The sequence below is a fragment of the Lissotriton vulgaris genome, chromosome 9 (genome assembly GCF_964263255.1).
Source record: "Lissotriton vulgaris chromosome 9, aLisVul1.2, whole genome shotgun sequence".
Classification (NCBI taxonomy): Eukaryota; Metazoa; Chordata; class Amphibia; order Caudata; family Salamandridae; genus Lissotriton; species Lissotriton vulgaris.
The window spans coordinates 502,127,452-502,147,208 of NC_141697.1; the positions used below are offsets into that span (position 1 = coordinate 502,127,452).

General features: G+C 39.8%; 1 protein-coding gene across 1 annotated transcript in view; it reads right to left on the reverse strand.

Annotated features, from left to right (window-relative positions):
* LOC147690325 (phospholipid-transporting ATPase IK-like) overlaps positions 1–19,757 on the reverse strand; it is a 1,699,388-nt gene that overhangs the window by 1,220,535 nt on the left and 459,096 nt on the right. The window contains exon 5 of the mRNA XM_086937963.1: positions 2,461–2,522. Coding sequence (XP_086794089.1) covers positions 2,461–2,522 — 62 coding nt within the window. The remainder of the gene's footprint in view (positions 1–2,460; positions 2,523–19,757) is intronic.

Below are 19,757 nucleotides of genomic sequence, written 5' to 3' on the forward strand. Positions count from 1 at the left end.
GTGTGAGGTCTCCTTTCCATCTCTGTGACATCTATGAATCTGGACTGTCCTTGGTATCAGTTGCACCTTATAGTGTCCCTCATGGATTGTCTCGTTATGTAAGGGTCTGGTGGCAAAAAAGAGCCTTATAGCCTCCATCGATATTTACGTGAGTGTCTTTTTTTGTCAGACTCCTAGTAATGTCTGCCCAAGAAGAGGAAAACTTCACCTGGTCTGTCCATGCTCTGCAAACAAATACACACCTCTAGCTGCAACTCCTCTGGGTCATGTCGGAATCCCTGAAGACATCCCGAAAAAGCTACCATCTTCATGGACTTCTAGCCAAACCCACATAATTTTAGTTTTTATTGATGTACCTTCGATGAGTTTTGTAGAGAGGATGGTGAACAGCGATGTAGCTGTGTTTATTGTTTTATAGGTATGCTTGGAGAGTGTGTCATGTGTACGTGTCACTTAGACGTGGAACGTTGTGATTGTAGTTTTAGTGTACTGTACAATGCTGTCTTCTTGGTGTAGAAGGGTACAGTGCTCTACATGTGAGGTATGGAGTTGTACAAATGGTGGAAGTACTTCTATAATATCCTTATAAGGAAAGAGGATGTGTTACCTCTTTGCGGTCCTTATAAAAGCAAGTGGATGTCTTACATCTATACCCTGTGCTCTATGCTTCTTCTCAGCCTGCCTTAGTGATGAGGCATGACTGGAATGTTGGGAGAATAAACGTAGGGAGGGTCAAATAGGGCTATATTTAATGACCAAAACCACTCATGCCCTAAGAGAGACTGTCAATAAACAAAAAGTGGCCTGGTCAGAAACCTATAAGTGTGCCGCAACTGAACTAGTGCCCCAAGACCATTAGTAGCACTAGAAGTGATAACCCGGGTCTGTTGAGAAAAATTCCCATCAGCCCACCCATGTGGTGGAATGTCGTCATGTGGGAGATGTCACCAATCCAATTCTCAAACAGTGCACCTAGTCATGGTGCAGAGATGGATTAACATGGTGTAAATACAGACCACTGGGCTTCACTGGTGATGCTAATGGGGTGCAGTGCAAAAAATTAAAGTGAGAAACGTGAAAGTAAAATTGACTCCAAGGGCCAAAATTAATTTTAATCAGTATGGCGCTCGTGTCAAGATTAAAATTTGCCAAAATAGTTTGAAATAATAACTATATGTGGGAAAAGTGAGTGGAGGTCGACATGTTTCAGCTGTATTGACTGTTGGTCTTAGCTTTCTTCAGGACCATTTAGGAAACTGCGACTGCAAATCAAAAATTAAAATTTAGTGATGCACGCTAGTGTACATTGGATAAGTCCTACCAGTTCCTCTGAGCCCAGATGAATACTGTAGGAAGTCCAGAACTTTATGTATCTCCCAGCATTATGTGGGAATACGCCTCACCTCACCCGGAACCCACTCGGGAAAAAGGGAGGCCCCGCTCTGTCCGTCGGTACCTCGATGCCGGCGTCCGAGAAGGAACGGAGGTTTATTGACTGTTTATTGACATGACTGGAATGTTGACAGTGGTTAGTGTGTATATTGGCTGTGGGTGTCAATTGGGTCCTGGAGGTTCAGCACACAAGTCAATGCTCTCGGTGTGATGCCTTACCTGACAACTTACTTATTTGCCTTTGAAGTATACTGTGGAATAAAGGTGTCGCCTACAAGAATTAAAGAGTCCTGTCTTGTGGCTGCAGCAGAACTTGCATTTCAATAGTATCCTCAAACAGAATTTCCTCCCCCTAAACATAGTATAGTGGAGAAAATTCTCGGACCATTTCTCAGCAATAAAAGTTACTTCTTCCACATATTGCAAAATTGTCAGTTACCATCCAACTCTAAATCAGTATATAATCTAAATCAGTATCTTAGGGTCAGATGTACGTTGGTAATCGTTTCTGATTACCAAATAGAGAATTTTAACGATTCGCTATTTGGTATTCGCAAACACTAATGTACAAATGTGTCTTTGACACATTGTGCGATTCCCAGTGCGTCACAAATAGGCCTACCTAATAATATTCATGAGGTAGGTCTTCAAAAAAGCTTGTACATCTGGCTCTTACTTTCGTTTAGGACAGGCTGAAGGTCAGCTATGTGGTTCTAAGAAACATAGAGAACAAACAGCTCATTGAAAAGAGGGAGTTGGAACAAAGGACACACCACCAGGCCCTGTTCCAGAGCCAAGTTTTCCATTTATGTGATGTTTATGGAGCTGAATAAATAATGACAACTGTGAAACCCGAAATCATATTCATAGAACAAGTGTTCAGTCCTGGAGTAACCAGAAGTGTCTGTATAGAGGGGAGGCAAGATGCTAGTTTTCCAGTTGTTAATAAGGGGACAGGTTCTCGACACGAGTCACGCTAGCAGGATACCTATCAGTGGATAAAAGAAAAAACATTTGTGGCACCATTCATTCATGAATAGATTATACAATAAGCTGTCTGCTTCTTACCTACTTCCCCGGAGGATGTCGGATGGCCTATTATTGACAGTCTTGTCACTTTTATGTCGGGCCTAGAAATTAAAGAAGGAGTTTTAAGAACAGGCTTTGGTTTTAAGATATCTCTCTCAACTTCATGAAAGGGAATTATTTATAACAGATACATTAGCCATTGAGTGCATATCAGCGAGTGGGTCAAAAATGTTACTTATTTAAAACTTGGTATTAAAAAAGGCTAATTTGGGGGTCGGCAAGGCCTTGCTGTCTAGTCACATCCTGTAGCATGCTTTTGTAAAATTGAATCACTGTTTTATCACAGACCAAATAACACTATCCCCCACATGCATCAAAGTATTTTGGATTCGCAAACGGTGCGATTCCTTAAAATCGGCCGTTTGCGACTCCAAAATAGCTTTTTGGAATGCATCATTCAATTTTAGAATTTGCATCATTTTTGCGATTTCTAAAATTGCATTTGCTTTTAAGAAATCGCAAATATGCGATTTCTTAAAAGCGATGCATGAATATTTTTCAAATTGCGAATTCGCAATTAGGGGGTTAAAATTACCGAGTGGTTGAACCACTTGGTAAATTTGGAAAAAGGTGTAAAAATGCTTAAAAATGCTTTTTTTAAGCAGTCATGTTACGGACACACATGTCCTTAGGACATGTGTCTGTGTAACATGATGCGAAAAATACATTTCAGGGGTGCAGGGGGGGGGTCCTTTGGACCCCCCCCTGCACCCATGAAATGCATTCACAAATTGCGATTTTCAAAATGAAAATCGCAATTTGTTAAAGCCTTCCCATTGATCCATATGGGCCTTTTGGCCCATAGGAAACAATGGGAAGTGTGAATTCGCACTTTGGAATTCGCATAATATTTGAGAATCGGTAAAAATTGCGATTTTTACCGATTCTCAAATATTTTGCACAAATATACATGCATCCCATTTTGCATTTCCTAATTTGCGATTCTCTAAAAATCGCAAATTAGGAAGTGCAAAATGAAACAATGATGCATGTGTTGTGCCCATTCGACCAAACAGTTTCATACCAACAGCATCGCACAGGCTGGAAAAAGTAAGAGAGTAATATGAACGGAATTACAAATGCAGATTCAAGATTTGTGGGGGATTTAACAACCGTACTACAGTGGAAAATTCTTCATAGTTGGCTAATTATCTGCTGAAGTTCAAAAAAAGGATGGGAAATGGATGTTCCCCAAAGGCACGTCTAGTTGATGCCCCTTGAGAATGCTGGTCATACTCACAACGTCGATACTTTGTAGGTATTCGCACGCATTCTCATTCACTTTTTCAATCTTAAATTTGCATGTGCTGTAACTTTAACAAAGGTAGCAACAAGGACAGCTATAGGATGTGAAAATGCCTAAACACCCACATTTTTTTCAGGCTGTACAGTGTATTTCTTCATTTTGAAAATGTTTCCCATATGGAGAGAAAAACCAATAGAACTGCAAATGCACATTTCCTTCGACCTTACAATAGCATATTCTGTGACAGTTCGCAAGAGTAGAGACAGGGGACACAGGACTAGGTCTGCACATCAATAATTTCATACAATTCTGACTGCACTCTTTAAAAGGTAGGAGTTGCAAACATCCTAAATTAGCTTTCCTCCTGATTAATGAAAAATAAAATAACTTGAAGTCCATTAACCACCCATGTACCCTCTTCCTGCTGCTCCCCGTTACCACACTTACAGGCCTCCCAAGCAACTTATAGTCAGTGTGCTGGGCATCCTTTTTAGGTCTTACCATAGGCAGCTTTTATTATGTGCCAGAATTCATATGGCAGCAAAACCAAAATACAAATAGGAGCAGTCAGTGCTAATTTGAGATATACATTTCACTGTGTTTTTTGAATTGGTTAATGAGCTACAAAGTCTTTTTTTCCAAAAAACTCACAATGGTGCTTATCCTGGGAGACATGCTGCACCTGGTGCTACTGTTGGGATTATAGCAGCACATCCGACCACAATAACATCAACAACTTTATGGGGCCTATTACGAGTTTGATGGTGCAGCAGCGGATCAGCCCCACCGTTGCACCGGTAAACACGCGTGAGAACTGCCCGCCATATAATTAGTTTTTTAGTCACTGGCGGCGATTCGTTTGGCATTCCCATGGTGGTGCCTATCAAATAGGCACAGCAAAGGGAACGCCAAAAACAGTTCCGGCACAGCATGGACTGACAAGCCCAAGTCATGCTGGAACTTCTGTGCATGCACACAGGGGGCACATGCTGTGCTCCTCCGGGTGGATCCACAGGGAGTGAGGCACATGGGGGCCCTGTAAGGCCGCCTTTGTTTCCTCTCCGCCAGTGGTTTCATGTAGGAGGACCACCATGAAAACCCTGGCAGGAAACCCCTAATATGCTTGGGGGGACCACAGAGCATATAGATGACTCTGGGATGCCAGGCCACCACCAGGGAACAGTGGTTGCATGGCGGTGTCGGTGGTCCCAGGGTGGCATGACCACTAGGGTTGGTATGTGGCTGTCGCAAGACTGCCACCACAAGTCTGTGTTGTAACATCAGTTACCATGGCTGAGACAACAGCAGCTGCCAGCAAGACAGGGACAACCTAAAGGTAAGCACAGCAGGTAAAAAGCAACAACAATAGCTACCAAAACAACAGTAATAGAAATGACAAAATCTGCCATAACAGCAGGAACAACAACCACAAAAACATTTGCCAGCAAGTCAAGGCGAATGAAATGCTTGAATTAATTTCAGCCAGTGGTTGTAACTCTTTGCATTCCAGTACATTTTTGTGTTGGTGTCTGTGCCACTACAGCCACAGACCAACCATGTGTAAATCAGTCCTTGCTAATAAAAAATGGGATCAGCAATTTTCAAAATGCTAAGCTGTGTCCCATTTGAATGCAAACACAACCTTAAACCAGCTTCCCTTGTTGGGCCTCATCACTAGGATACACCTTGAGTCCTATGGTAAAATTTGAATGGGAACCATGTATAGGTATATCTTTGCATTTACGGCAGCTCACTGAAAAAAACAAGCCTTTGCAAAGCCAATAGATCAGGCTTTAATGTTTAACCCCTTAAGCGCTGCCGTTGGCCAACGGTCGTCACGTGCGCTACCTCCCCAGTGCTGCGCACGACCGTTGGCCGACGGGCCAGCGCTCGTTATTCAAAGGTTCAGCACTGGGTGCTGAATGTTCAAAGCAGCTAAGGTGTTAAAGTATGTAAAAACAGGCATGCAGAAATTGGCAGACCGATTTTGCCTCTTTCTGTGACACTGATATCTCTGCCCTACTTTTTATTTCACAAGTATGTGTTGCGATACAGTGGGTTACTCGGTGACAAGGCACAAATAGGCTGTATGGATTTGTGGAGGCCTGGGCATTCATTATCACATTGCAGACAATGCTTCTCTTGTTTTTGCTGTGGAAACCAAACAATCACTTTAACGACCCTCTACCATCAAAATGCCTGAAAGAAATCAGCCATATTATGATTCCAATATGGACTGAAATTATAAACGCCTCACTTTCCCAGGGTGTCCTCCCAGATTGCCTCAAGACAGGTCAAGTAGTCCCGATCCTCAAAAAACCCACAGCAGACCCGGCAGATCCAAATAACTATCGCCCAGTGACCAACATCCCTCTTCTTGCCAAATTAATAGAGAGATATGTACATAATCAGTTAAGCCGACACATCGACAACTTCTCTATACTGGATGACTGCCAATCGGGATTCAGAACTGGCCACAGCACGGAAACAGCAACCCTCCACATAGTCAATGATGCACTTCAAGCTTTAGACCACAACCAATCTTGTCTACTTATCCTCCTAGACTTGTCATCAGTGTTTGATACAGTCAACCACGAAAAACTTCTAAACAGACTTCACGACAGGATGGGAATCTCCGGTACTGTACTGGATTGGTTCAAATCATTCTTACAGAATAGAACTCAGAGATTCCTAGTAAACCAATCTCTTTCTCCTTCTTGCCCAAACTCAATTGGAGTACCCCAAGGATCGGCTCTATCCCCTTCATTGTTTAACTTATATATCAAACCCCTTACAGAAATCCTGCGAAATTCGAAAATATCTTACCATATGTACGCTGACGACACGCAACTGTACATCAAGATTGCATCAATGGAAGGCACAACCATTATGAATGAGGCCCTCAAAATGACGCTAAAATGGCTAACTAGCAATCATCTAAAGCTAAACTCAAATAAGACTGAATTCCTACTCATCGCACCACAAAAGAATCAAGCAGAAACAAAGGAATGGTCCAAAATGATCACAGCACTAAACTGCACCCCGACTCAAGTTGAGTCAGCGAAATCTCTCGGAATCACACTGGATGAACACCCTGATATGAAAACCCACATTAAAGTAATGGCAAAAAACGCACGCTTCCACCTGAACTACTTAAGAAAAATGAAGTCATTTTCATCGGAGAATGACCTAAAACTTGCTGTGCAATCACTGGTTTTCTCAAGAATTGAATATGGATGCACAACACTAGCTGGTCTTCCAAAAATTTCAATAGCTCCTCTAAAAGCATGCCTCAATGCAGCGGCAAGACTTATCACAGGATCGAGGAAAGTTGACCACATATCCCCTCATTTGAAAGCTCTAAACTTGCTACCCTACGAAGCTAGAATACAGCTAAAATTGGCATGTATCACCCATAAAGCGATTCATCACAACACACCCAGATATCTTGCCAAGAAAATAGAAATATCAGGAGGAAACAGACCTGCCCGGAGTGCCAACTTTCTGCTGCTGAGACCACCTATTTTCAGGAAGAATAAAACCTATGAGAGAGCGTTCTCTGGTGCAGCCCCTAAAATTTGGAATTCTCTCCCTGCAAACATCAGAAGCATTGCGAACACTGCATCATTTAAGAAAGAAACTAAGATCTTTCTCATGAGCAAATTCCTCCCATAAGTAGGCAATTTGCCATTTGTAACTTTACAGTAGGAGACTGTTAGATTACACATCAGGACATTTATAGAAAATATCACACGATACAAGGACACCAGTCGGAAGGCAATAGACAAACCAGGAGAGGAGAGAAATCAATCAACTACTACCTCACAACAGTATTATTCATGTCTTGAACATTTTTTGTAGCAGTCTTGTATCATTTCTATTTTATCTAACTAAATAGCTGTTTTTATCCTATGCCACGTGATGTTAAGCGCTCTGATACCCAAGGGTCTAGTTCGCGCTATAGAAAACTGTTTATAAATAAATAAATAAATAAATATTGTCTAAGGGGTCACAGATTATTTGTTCTGTAACCTTCTCTCTGTTACTCCTCATCTGTCCCTGCCTTCCTGTACCCTCTCGAATGGCTACTTTCTGCCCCTTTCTCCATACTGTAACTACTGTGTTATGTCGGCTCTGGATAGCTCTTTGTAATTCTTTTAATCTCTGTATTTTCTAATTTGTTATCTGGCACCCCACGCCCTACACACTGGCTATCGCTGACACTTTATATACACCAAAGCTACTTTGTAGTTTTTGTGGTCGGAGGCCCTTTTTTAGGTCAAGCATCAGCCTGCATGCGCTGTCTGCAAGACCTGCTGTTATCACTCTACAGAGTGAAATTACAGCAGCTGCTTGCCATTGGTTTGTGACTATCGCCCCATTCCACGCATTCATTTTAATGGTGGCCCGCTACTTTCTTTAGACTGGGCTCGTCTAAACAAAGGAGCGTGGCTGCTATTAAAGTGAAAGGGAAGAATGTGGCACTTTTATTTTTAAAAAGCATTTGTTTGTCGACTTGAGAAACAAACGGTTTCATTTGAAAAATCGCCCCATTCTGCGCATTCACTTTAATAGCGGCTGTGCAAGTTTGTTTAGACGAGCCCAGTCTAAAGAAAGTAGCGAATCCACCATTACAGTGAAAGCGCGGACCCCGGCGCTTGTTATTTATTTTTCTGGTCCTACATAGTGTTCACAACTCCACACCTGTATAGATTTAGTAAAAACTATTTGTAAGTAGTCAGCTGTATTTAACAAAGACCGCAAGAACAGTGTTTTTTATGGCATCTGACGTGCAATAGACATAACTTTCCTGCCCCAATAGTTATCAGTTCTGCGTGTCGCACATGGAAGGGATTTGCATGCTGTTCAAATATTCTTTGTAGAGGAAGGTTCTCGGATCTCCTTGTGCATCAAGTGTGCTGCAAAGGTTCTTCCGAAATGTCTCAAATGACCCAAATTGTGTGTTTTGCATCCTCATTTTGCCAATGTAATAAAATGACAGTCTTGTTGAAATTGCTTGAAGTATCTTTATTCACACAACACCGGGGAGGCTTGTGGCACAAAGGAGAGGATGGCTGCAACTGGCATCTCAAGACTCTTACATTCCCACTGATGTCATATACAATCCTGAAGAGAATGCCAGATTTAAAGGCAAAGATACAACATATCTCCTTTTTTATAATAATAATATCAAATGAACAATAAAATAAAATAACCAGCAAAAATTAAATAATCATTAAAAGGAAAAAATACACATAAAATTCAATAAATAGAATAACAATATTGAAAATACAGTAGAGAACTTTGACTCTATCAAAAATCACATAAAACATCACTTAAGATAATAGTCCTGTAAATACCATGGAGATTTTTTAACTCTGGAACTGCGAGGGAAATGATGAGAAATATCATGAGAAACCTCATGCAAATTGTTGAAACATTTAGGTCTTGACTTGACATCGCCATCCCCCTCCCTACATTTTCAAAAAATAGACATGCTCCAAACATCCCCACCAGCAAGCATGACAACATTATTCATAACCTTTACAATGCGGCTAGGCCCAAAATATTTAGATTCACCTTTCGGTGACCACACTGCCTTTTTAATATAAACAAAATCACCCACCTTCCATAGAGATTTCTTTGCTCCCATTTTGGTGTCAAACCTCTGCTTGTAGTTATTTTGATAATTCCTAACTCTCCAATTGTTGACAACACAACCCCTATCCTTAACACTTAACCATAGAGGATTGAGTTCAGAACCAGCCATCCTACCCTTCAGTCTTTTAAAAGGAGAACAGCCAGTAACACTGTTGGGTGTGTTCCTATGAGCCCATAACTTTTCTCTAAGAACAGGTTTAAGCGGGACTCTCAACTCCAAAGCAGTTTGTGCGGAAGTTCTAATCAGTCTATTCATGCTCTCCACCAAACCATTTGCCTGGGGAGCATAAAGAGCAGTTTTCTGGTGAGTGAGTGATAAATCATTCAAAAAATTCGGCAAACTCCTGTGAAGTGAACTGCACTCCATTATCGGAGACAAGGATGTCAGGAATCCCTTCGCAAGTGAAAGCATCCTTCAAAAACTCAATAACATTCCTAGAAGTGACAGAACTCATGCAAGAAGCAGACACCCATTTAGATGTATAATCTACTAACATAACCACAAATCTTTCAGAAGGAGACAAATTATCGAAAGGGCCAACTAAATCCACCGCTAGCTTGGACCAAGGACGTTTGGGTATTGCCACAGGGGAAAGAGGAGTAGTTCTTATTTTCCTTGATTTGTCATTTCCAGCACAGATGATGCAATCTCTAACAACTCCTTCAACTTGAAGATCTACTTCCGGCCACCAGTACGGTTCCCTAACTCTAGCCTTTGTGAGACTACGCCCCAAGTGTCCCTCATGAGCAAGGTTAATTACCGATTTCATGCATCAACAAAGGGGGAATAAGTCTGTCTCCACAAAAAAGTTCACCTTGTACAATGTTTAACTCATTCCTGACGTTCCAATATCCTTTAGCACAATCAGGAACATCTTTCAAAACAGGCCAACCATTGACAACAAAATTCAAAATATGTACTCTGGCTTCATCATTCATGAAACAATTTTTCCACTCTACCTCATTTAATGCTGATTCTTTTACCTACGAAACTGTATGACAATCTGAGTCAATCACAACATACTTTTGCAAAGGTAGTCTTGAAAGAAAATCAACTGGAACATTTTAGAGACCATGCAAATGTTCCACTCTAAAAGCGTACTCAAGCAGCCCTTCAATCAATCTTTTAATTCTAGGAGTAGTACATTCGACATTCCTGCAAGAAAAAATTTGTACAAGAGGCTTGTGGTCTGACCTGACTAAAAACGGCAAACCCCACAAATAAAATCTAAAGTGTTTGATAGCGCATGAACAAGCCAGAGCTTCACGCTCGATCACCGAATAGCTTTCCTCAGCACCCTTCAGTGAGCGAGAAGCGAAACCAATGACCCTTTCAGAGCCATCAACAATTTGAGAAAGGACAGCTCTAGACCACGAACACTTGCTTCGGTAACAAAATCGTCTTTTTTTGTACATCAAAATGCCCTAAAGTTGGCATTTTCCCAATTTCAGACTTCACAACATTGAAAGCATCAACACACTCTTGGTTCCAATTAAAAACGGTGCCCTTTTTTTAAGAGAAGTCTGATTGGTTGCATGACACTAGCAAAATTTCAAATAAACTTTGAATAGTATTCAGACAAACCGAGAAATGATTTCACTTGGTCTTTGTTCGAGGGAGAGGGAGCTTTCAAAATTGCCTCCGCCAAATTAACTTTAGGACTGATTCCTTCACCTGAAATTGAATGACCAAGATAAGATACCGAATTCACCCTGAATTTGCACTTTTCACCTTTCAAGGTTAACCCACATTTTTCCAATCTTGCCAGAACATCAAATAAAACTTTATCATGCTCACATACATCACAACCATGTACCATAATATCATCTTGAAAAAACAGTACAGAATCAATGCCAGACAAAACATTCTTCATAACCCTTTGGAAACAAGCAGCAGCACTTGACAGCCCAAAAGGCATTCTAATGAATCTGTAAGCTCCTACAGGGGTTACAAAAGAGGTCAAGTGTCTCGATTCTTCATGAAGCATGACCTGGTGACATGCTGCCGATAAATCCATCACACTGAACACACTAGCTCCACCCAATTTCGATAGAATCGCATTAATATTCGGCAGGGGTTGTCTATCAACCCAAATCGAACCATTCAAGCATCTTAAGTCAACACACATCCTAATTTTGGTTCCATTGTCCTTGGGTGCTAAAACAATGGGTGCAAGCCATTTTGAAGATTCTATTTCCTCAATTACACCCAACTTGAGTAACCTGTCAATTTCTTCTTGTAAAGGTTTCAACATAAGATTAGATACTTTCCTTACCTTATGCACAAAGGGTTTCGCATTATCTTTTAAAAATATTTTGTGCTTGAAGCCACTCAAAAGACCTAAACCGTCAGTAAAAACTCCCGGGTATTTTTCCACAATGCCCTGAACATCACCCTGTGGAGAAACCAGCATAACCAGTTCAAGTGCATTTGGATTTAAAACAATCCCCAAATCCCTTTGATGACGCCAACCAAGAAGTTTGTTCCCTCGTTTAGCAACATAAACTTTGCCCACGGTTTCCCTGTCTTTAAACACAATGGTCTGAACAGAATAGCCAATCAAATCAATCTTTTGACCACCGTAACCAACAGGATCAATGTCAGGTGTTAACAATTCTTTGCTGTAAGATCCAAAAGTTGCGAACCAAAATTTGTCGCTAATTAAAGTATATAATGAACCTGAGTCAGCTAAAAAAGGAACAATCTCATCACCTATGTGTATGTCACATTTTGGCATGGTTACGGTATCAGAGTCTACAGATTTTAAATCATGAACCATAACAGGTAGTTCATCAGAGATGCAATGCACAGCTTGTTGACCAAAATCATCTTCATCCCACCCTCGTCGCCAGTAATAAAATGACAGTCTTGTTGAAATTACTTAAAGCATCTTTATTCACACAACACTGGGGAGGCTTGTGGCACAAAGGAGAGGATGGCTGCAACTGGAATCTCAAGACTCTTACATTCCCACTGATGTCATATACATTTCTGAAGAGAATGCCAGATTTAAAGGCAAAGATACAACACAATGATTTTCACGTATAAATAATGGGAAATAGTAATTTAGCACATAGCTCAAACCGAATGGTCGCATACAAATTGTGTCATCGTGTTCCATCTTAATGGTAATTTTTTTATTCAGAGTTTGGCCTGCCTTTGATTTGAGTATGTAATCTGCACACCTCTCGGTTGGCCCTGGGCACAGTGGTCGGACTTACTAGGTTACTAGCTAATTGTAAGAGACGAAAGTAAATGAGACCAGTCCCCGATTTAAACAAATACAATATGGAGACAAAATGAGTTTACACAGTGTGGTTTAAAGCTGAAGGAAAGTTTTAATAGCTTCTTCTTGGGTATAAATGTTAACAACAAGCTGTAAATAAGTCACTGTCAGCTTTCCTTGACCGCTATTTTCTCTCTGGAGATAGTTTTACAGGAAGGCAGGCATCCATGAAGCAAATGGAAATAATAAACTTCATCAAATTAATAAGATAAAAAAGTAACCCAATGCCATCTTCCATAAAAATAAAATCATGCTTAAATAAAAATTGTAAACATTCAAAAAGAATAAGTCACACTTCTTGCCAATACACAAAAGCGACAGTTGTGCAGCCCTTTCTTTTGTGCGTAAATACAGCTAAGAATACAATATCGGGTGTACTTAATTGTGCAGTCTAAATCGTGTACTGAGGTGGCATAGTTTTAACGGCTTGTGAGTAAAGCACGTGCATGATGTGGGATTTGTAAATCAGTTACAGATCCTCTTGAAATACAGCAGACCACAATGCATGCAACATGGGTACAACCAGCATGGAGAATCCATTCACTGATATTTGTAATGCGGTTGCAGAGGCAGAAAAGGATGTGAACCGTGTGGTGAGAGACACTCCGCAGGAGGTGCTCATCAAGAGAAAGGTAAAGAAATCAAGCCACCTGGAACAGATCTGAAACCCGTTTGTATGACATGGATTTTACTAGTTTTAATGACACATACATGTTTTTTCATTGCCGAATACACACTTGGTATTACCTGCGACATCGATTTTCTGTACTTCAGTGGTTGCAAATTTTATGACAATTGCGGAAGAGTTGTTTAAAATGGAGACCCCAATTGTATATTGTCCTGTTGTGTTCTGCCATATTGAAACCAGTGTCACATATTGCCACTGTACTGTTCAGTATCTCCCAGACTAACAACTTATATATGAGATAAGCATCAGCATATATCTGTTGTATCAGTATACTTTAATTGAGTGGCATCTTTGCTGGATGGCAGTTAGTAGTAAGATCGAATATCTTATAATTGTTGTTCAGTGCATCTGTCTGTGCACTGGTCTGTAACAGGAACAACGCTTACACTTTAAGACAATAATCCATTTAGAGGTTTCCTTATGCACACCAACAGCTGAAAGTAAACATCAGCTACAGTTACACACTTATCCTACTTAAGCCTTGTATTTTAATGTAGCAAACAGCAGCACAACTACGGATCACTGACATAATATAGAATACCAAAATATAGACTTACCAAAATATCAATGAAAAAATATAGAATGCAAAAATATCGAATTCCTATCTACAAACAGGTAAGTACAATAATATTGAATCAAAAATATTGTTGTAAAAAATATAGTTAGTAAAAATATCGAATTTGTTTTAATGTCTTAAAATTAATTGAAAATTAATGAAGTATTAAATATATTAACTTAAACATACTTAAAATACTTAAATAACCTTAAAATTAATAAATAATTAATGTAAGTTAAAAAAACATACAATTTTATTTTTTAATACATATATATATTAACATAATATTAATAAAAAATATACAATATTCTTACTGTAGGATAGCGGGAGGGTAAAATTTACTATTACCACTCTAGTGAGTGCAACAGTAGGGAAAGCGTTGGATAGCGAAGGGGTAAAAATCACTATTCCCACTACAGAGAGTGTAACAGTAGAGAAAGCGTTGGATAGCGTAGGGGTTAAAACTACTATTCCTACTCCAGAGAGTGCAACAGTAGGGAAGCATTGGATAGCGTAGGGGTAAAAAATAATTTTCCCACTCCAGAGAGTCCAACAGTAGGGAAAGCGTTGGATAGCGTAAGGGTAAAAATTACTATTCCCACTCCAGAGAGTGCAACAGTAGAGAAGCGTTCGATAGCGTAGAGGTAAAAATACTATTTATTCAGAGAGTATGTTTAATTTCGTCACCTCTCTCATCTTAATGTTTTTTCTTGAGCTATCTGAAAAAAGGTATATGCTTTTAGGCACAACGTCTTGTTTTTATAATATACTTTTGAGCAACTCAAAATAGAATGTTGAGAGTTATTATTAATCAAACAGTCAATCAAATTTGCAGCTGTTTCTTTTCTGCTATATTGAAATTAATATTAAAAAAGTTAGGAACTGCTGACCATGCTACTGTATAATATTCATACGGATAACTGACTAAATATCGAGGGACAAAATATAGACTACCCAAAATATCAATGCCAAAATATCGACAGACAAAATATCGAATTCCTATCTAAAAACAGGTAAGTACCAAAATATCGAAACCAAAATATCGTTTGAAAATATATACTTTGTAAAAATATCAAATTTCTTAAAAGTAATGTAAAATTAAAAAAATATTAAAAATAAATAGCTAAAATATACTTAAAATACTTAAATTACCTTAACATTATTAAATAATTAATTTAAGTTATAAAAAAATACAATCATATATGTTAAAACATATATATATATATATATATATATATATATATATATATATATATATATATATATATATATATATATATATATATATATATATATATATATATATTAACATAATATTAATAAAAAATACACAATATTATTACCCTAGGATAGCGGGAGTGTAAAAATTACTATTCCCACTCCGGGAAGTGCATCAGTAGAGAAAGCGTTGGATAGCGTAGGGGTAACAATTACTATTCCTAATCCAAAGAGTGCAACAGTAAGGAAAGCGTTGGATAGCGGAAGGTTAAAAATTACTATTTCCACTCCAGTGAGTACAACAGTAGGGAAAGCATTGGATAGCGTAGGGGTAAAAATTACTATTCCCACTCCAGAGAGTGCAACAGTAGAGAAGCGTTGGATAGCGTAGGGGTAAAAATTACTATTCCCACTCCAGAGAGTGCAACAGTAGGGAAAGCGTTGGATAGCGTAGGGGTAAAAATTACTATTCCCACTCCAGTGAGTGCAACAGTAGGGAAAGCGTTGGATAGCGTAGGGGTAAAATGTATTATTCCCACTCCAGAGGGTGCAACATTAGGGAAGGCGTTGGATAGCGTAGGGGTAAAAATTACTATTTGCACTCCAGAGAGTGCAACAGTAGGGAAAGCGTTGGATAGCATAGGGGTAAAAATTACTATTCCCACTCCATAGAGTGCAACAGTAGGGAAAGCGTTGGATAGCGTAGGGGTAAAAATTACTATTCCCACTCCAGAGAGTGCAACAGTAGGGAAAACGTTGAATAGCGTAGGGGTAAAAATTACTATTCCCACTCCAGAGAGTGTAACAGTAGGGAAAGCGTTGGATAGCATAGGGTACATTTTACTATTCCCACTCTAGTGAAAATAAATTAATATAATTCACATAATTATCAATTAATCAATTAATAAAAATTAATTACCAATTAAGAATTAATTAATTACCAATTAAAAATTAATTAACAATGTATTCAACATAAATACCAATAAATTAATTAACATATTTAAATAATTATAATTAAATTACTTCCCATCCTATTCCCCTATAAACCCACATCCCGCATACAGACAATAAATTAATATTATTCACAGAATTAGCAATTATTACAAATTAATTGTCAATTAAGAATTGACTAATTACCAATTAAAAATTAATTAACAATGTATTAAAACTAAATACCAATAAATGTATTAACATATTTAATTAATTATAATTAAATTACTTCCCGCCCTATTCCCCTATAAACCCACAACCTGCTACAGAATTAAATTGCGCAAAAATTAAATAACATAAAATTAATTACTTAAAATAAATTACAAAAAAATATACACATATACTAACATACAAAACACTTTCAAAAATTCGATATTATTAAAAATTTGATATTTTTAATAACCTATATTATGTGCTTCGATATTTTGACTTTCTATATTATTAAAATCAATATTACATTACTTACCTTAAAAACTATATTTTTGATGTCTATATTCTGTCCATTCGATATTTTGTCCATTCTATATTTTGGAGTCAATATTTGTGTTACTCGATATTTTGGACTCGATATTTTGACCATATACCATTCATACTGTTGGAGAGCAGCACTACAACATTTCCTCCTTAAAAATATAATTTAGTATGGCTTGTGTATTTTTGTATTAACTGTACAATTAATTAAATTCATTACAGTAAAAAATGCTCATCATATTGCAGCTAGAAAAATAATTAAAAATTATTATTTGTAACAGGGGTTTAAAATATGTTTTGATAAATTAAAGAAAAAATAAGAACAAAAAAAACCATTTGACTCCCCTCCCCAAGTTCCAACAAAGTCGGTCTTCCCCAGAGTTAGTGTTTATAGAGGAGTGGCTTTAAAGGGGGCCCGGGCTCCCATGTTGTTCTATGGGTGGCATTGTCGGGTAATGATTCCTTCCCCTTGGCCTCTAGACCATTCACCCTGAGAGAGGTTTTCCTGACTACGATGCTGGAAGTGCAGACAAGCATCGATTCACGGACTAGGCCACCTCAGCATCCTTGCGCTGGATTTGCAGTGATCTTCTCCAGAGTTTTATTACATTCATTTGCCAGTTTTAAGTCAGTCCTAATATGATGGACAAATTTCTCCAGTCTGGCTAGAATCATCGTGCTGTTTTTTCTTTCATTGGTGGAGCAAAGCAGACACAGTAATTGCCTTCTTTCCTTGATAAGACTAGGGCAACAACATAGCAGGTGGAGCCAAGATTCCCTCTTGTATGAGCAGAGTCTGCATTTAGTGGCTTCCCCTCTGCGAGCCCACACAGGATTAAAATCCACAATTCCTAGGGTGATTAGTCTCATGGACAAGATTTTACTTCGAACTGATGGTGTAATGGCGTCACTTAAATAAGCCTGGGCTTTTCCTACAGTATAAGAACTATTCAAGGAGTCTAAGAGCGGACTTGAACGAAGGGATTTGCAGTCCAGATCAAATGAGATTTCACACACTTGTTTATTTATCACTTTTTTCCATATGTTTAAGGGGATGTCCGACCTCGATATGCTTTCTCTTGCTATATTCAGTGTCTCACTTGCTTTATCGAGTGCAGAGTGCCAGGGCGTGCAAGGCTCTTCAAAGATTGATTTTAGTTGGAGTTTTAAGGAGTAGGCCGGAGCTCTTAAAATCCTGAGGTAGAGTTTTATGACGTCACCCTGGCACATCAGGTCCGGCCTTGCAATTCCCAGCTCCAATCTTAGCCTTGCTGCCCTTGGGATTTGAAACACTGTTTTATAAGCTTAAGATTGCGCTGAATTTAGGTAGGCCTGCAGAGATCCGGGGAAAGCCTGGTGGCCATAGCTGATTGCAGGTAGCAGTTTCGGTTTCATAGCTTTCAATATTGGGTCAGCGGTTGGACTAGTCAGCTGATTGTTTAGTTGTTTGAGTAATTATATGATCCTGTTGGCCTTAGTGCTCTGATGTTTCAAATGGACAGTTGGATTAGCCCGATCTGTCAGCCAGACCCCTAGGTAATTGTATGACACCGCCGTCTTGATTTGCAGGTTGCCCAAATGCCATTGTTCTTTCTTTTTCTGAAGGTAGGACAAAACATGACAACCTTGGTCTTTTCTTGGTTTACTGTCAGATTATTGATATTATTATATTGAATGAAAACAGTTAGGGCTCTTTGGAGACCCACTTTTGTGTGATCCATTATGGCAGTGTCGTCAGCGCATTGGAGCCCTGGCAACTTTATATTTCCTAGTCTTGGAGTTACGAGCTGGCTTCTTTAAGGGCGTCGCCCAAATCCGCCGTGTTAAGATTGAAAAGAATGGGAGCCAACACGCAACCTTGTTTCAGCCTGTTCTCCGTGTTGAGTTTCGAGGACACAGTGCTGGCACTGGTTTTAACTCTTACCCAGGTATCTTCATAAAGCGATCTTATTGCCTTCAATAGGTTCCGTGGAATGCCCCAGTTTTCTAGCTTCCACCATAATCTTCTACGCACCACTTTATCAAAGGCTGTGCTGTAATCCACGAAGAAGCAGAAAAGTGGGGGATGGTTCTTCATGGTGGCCTGGGAGGATAAATAAAGCGGTACAAAAGGGGGTAGTGATGGACGGAGCATTTGAACCAATCAAAAACTCACACCCAGTCAACAGATCTGGGTTTAATCCATCAACGTTCTTTAGCCCACTCTGCCACCCCAGTTCAGACACGGCCATATGTAAATCAGTCTGACCCTGTGCCTCATAGGAACAGTCCAGCCCGAACTGCCAAGCCATGCCTTCCCTGGACCGGAAACAAGCTTCCTAGGACCGGTTTCTGGCATTTCAGCCATCTTCAGCCAGGCTTGCTTGAATCCAGTGCCAAAGTTAGCAAGGCACTCACGTCTGAGCATACCCTGCCAACTTGCTCTTGCTCCACTTAGGCCAAGTGATGTCACTCGTCACTCCCAGGATGTGCCATCGGGTTCCAATGGGACCTCAGTGCTGCCCACTTCAGACATTATGTCCGCCAGTCCGGACCAGTATGCCAGGATCCTGGCGCAGTCCCATAAGATGTGGAAGAAGGTGCCCACCTCTCCACAACCCCTCAGACAGAGCTGTGAGTCAACATAACCTATGCGGTATTGTGTCTTGCGCGGAGTGTATGAGCGGTGTAGAATGGGCAGCTAGACAAGTCTAGACACGAATCGCCACCTCCTGGGGACTCTGCAGGGCCTCCCTCAAACCATCTTCCTCCAACAACCCCACCTCGGACTCCCGCAAATGCCCCAAGGGATCAGCCAGGTTATTGATGAGCTTTTTGTATGTGAGAGAAATGGCTTTGTCTATCATTGGATCCAGCAATAATCTATCTTCCAGTGGGGCATAATCTGGTAAGTGTTCCCCTTGGTGTAGATGTTGGTAGATGGCATGTCTGAGCTGCTGGTAATGAAGGAACTCCCTTTTCCCCATTTGGAATTCTCCCTGCAGGCTAGCAAATTCTAGCATGTCCCCCCTTTTCCATATATCACCCAACACATCAATGTCAATTAGGCTCCATTTGTGAAGGCCCTTCAATTTTGCAACCTCTGGGAGATAATTCCCAGCCCACAGCGGGGTTTGTGCTGTAACCTTCGCCTCCCAACCCAGCAGTTTTGTCACCCGC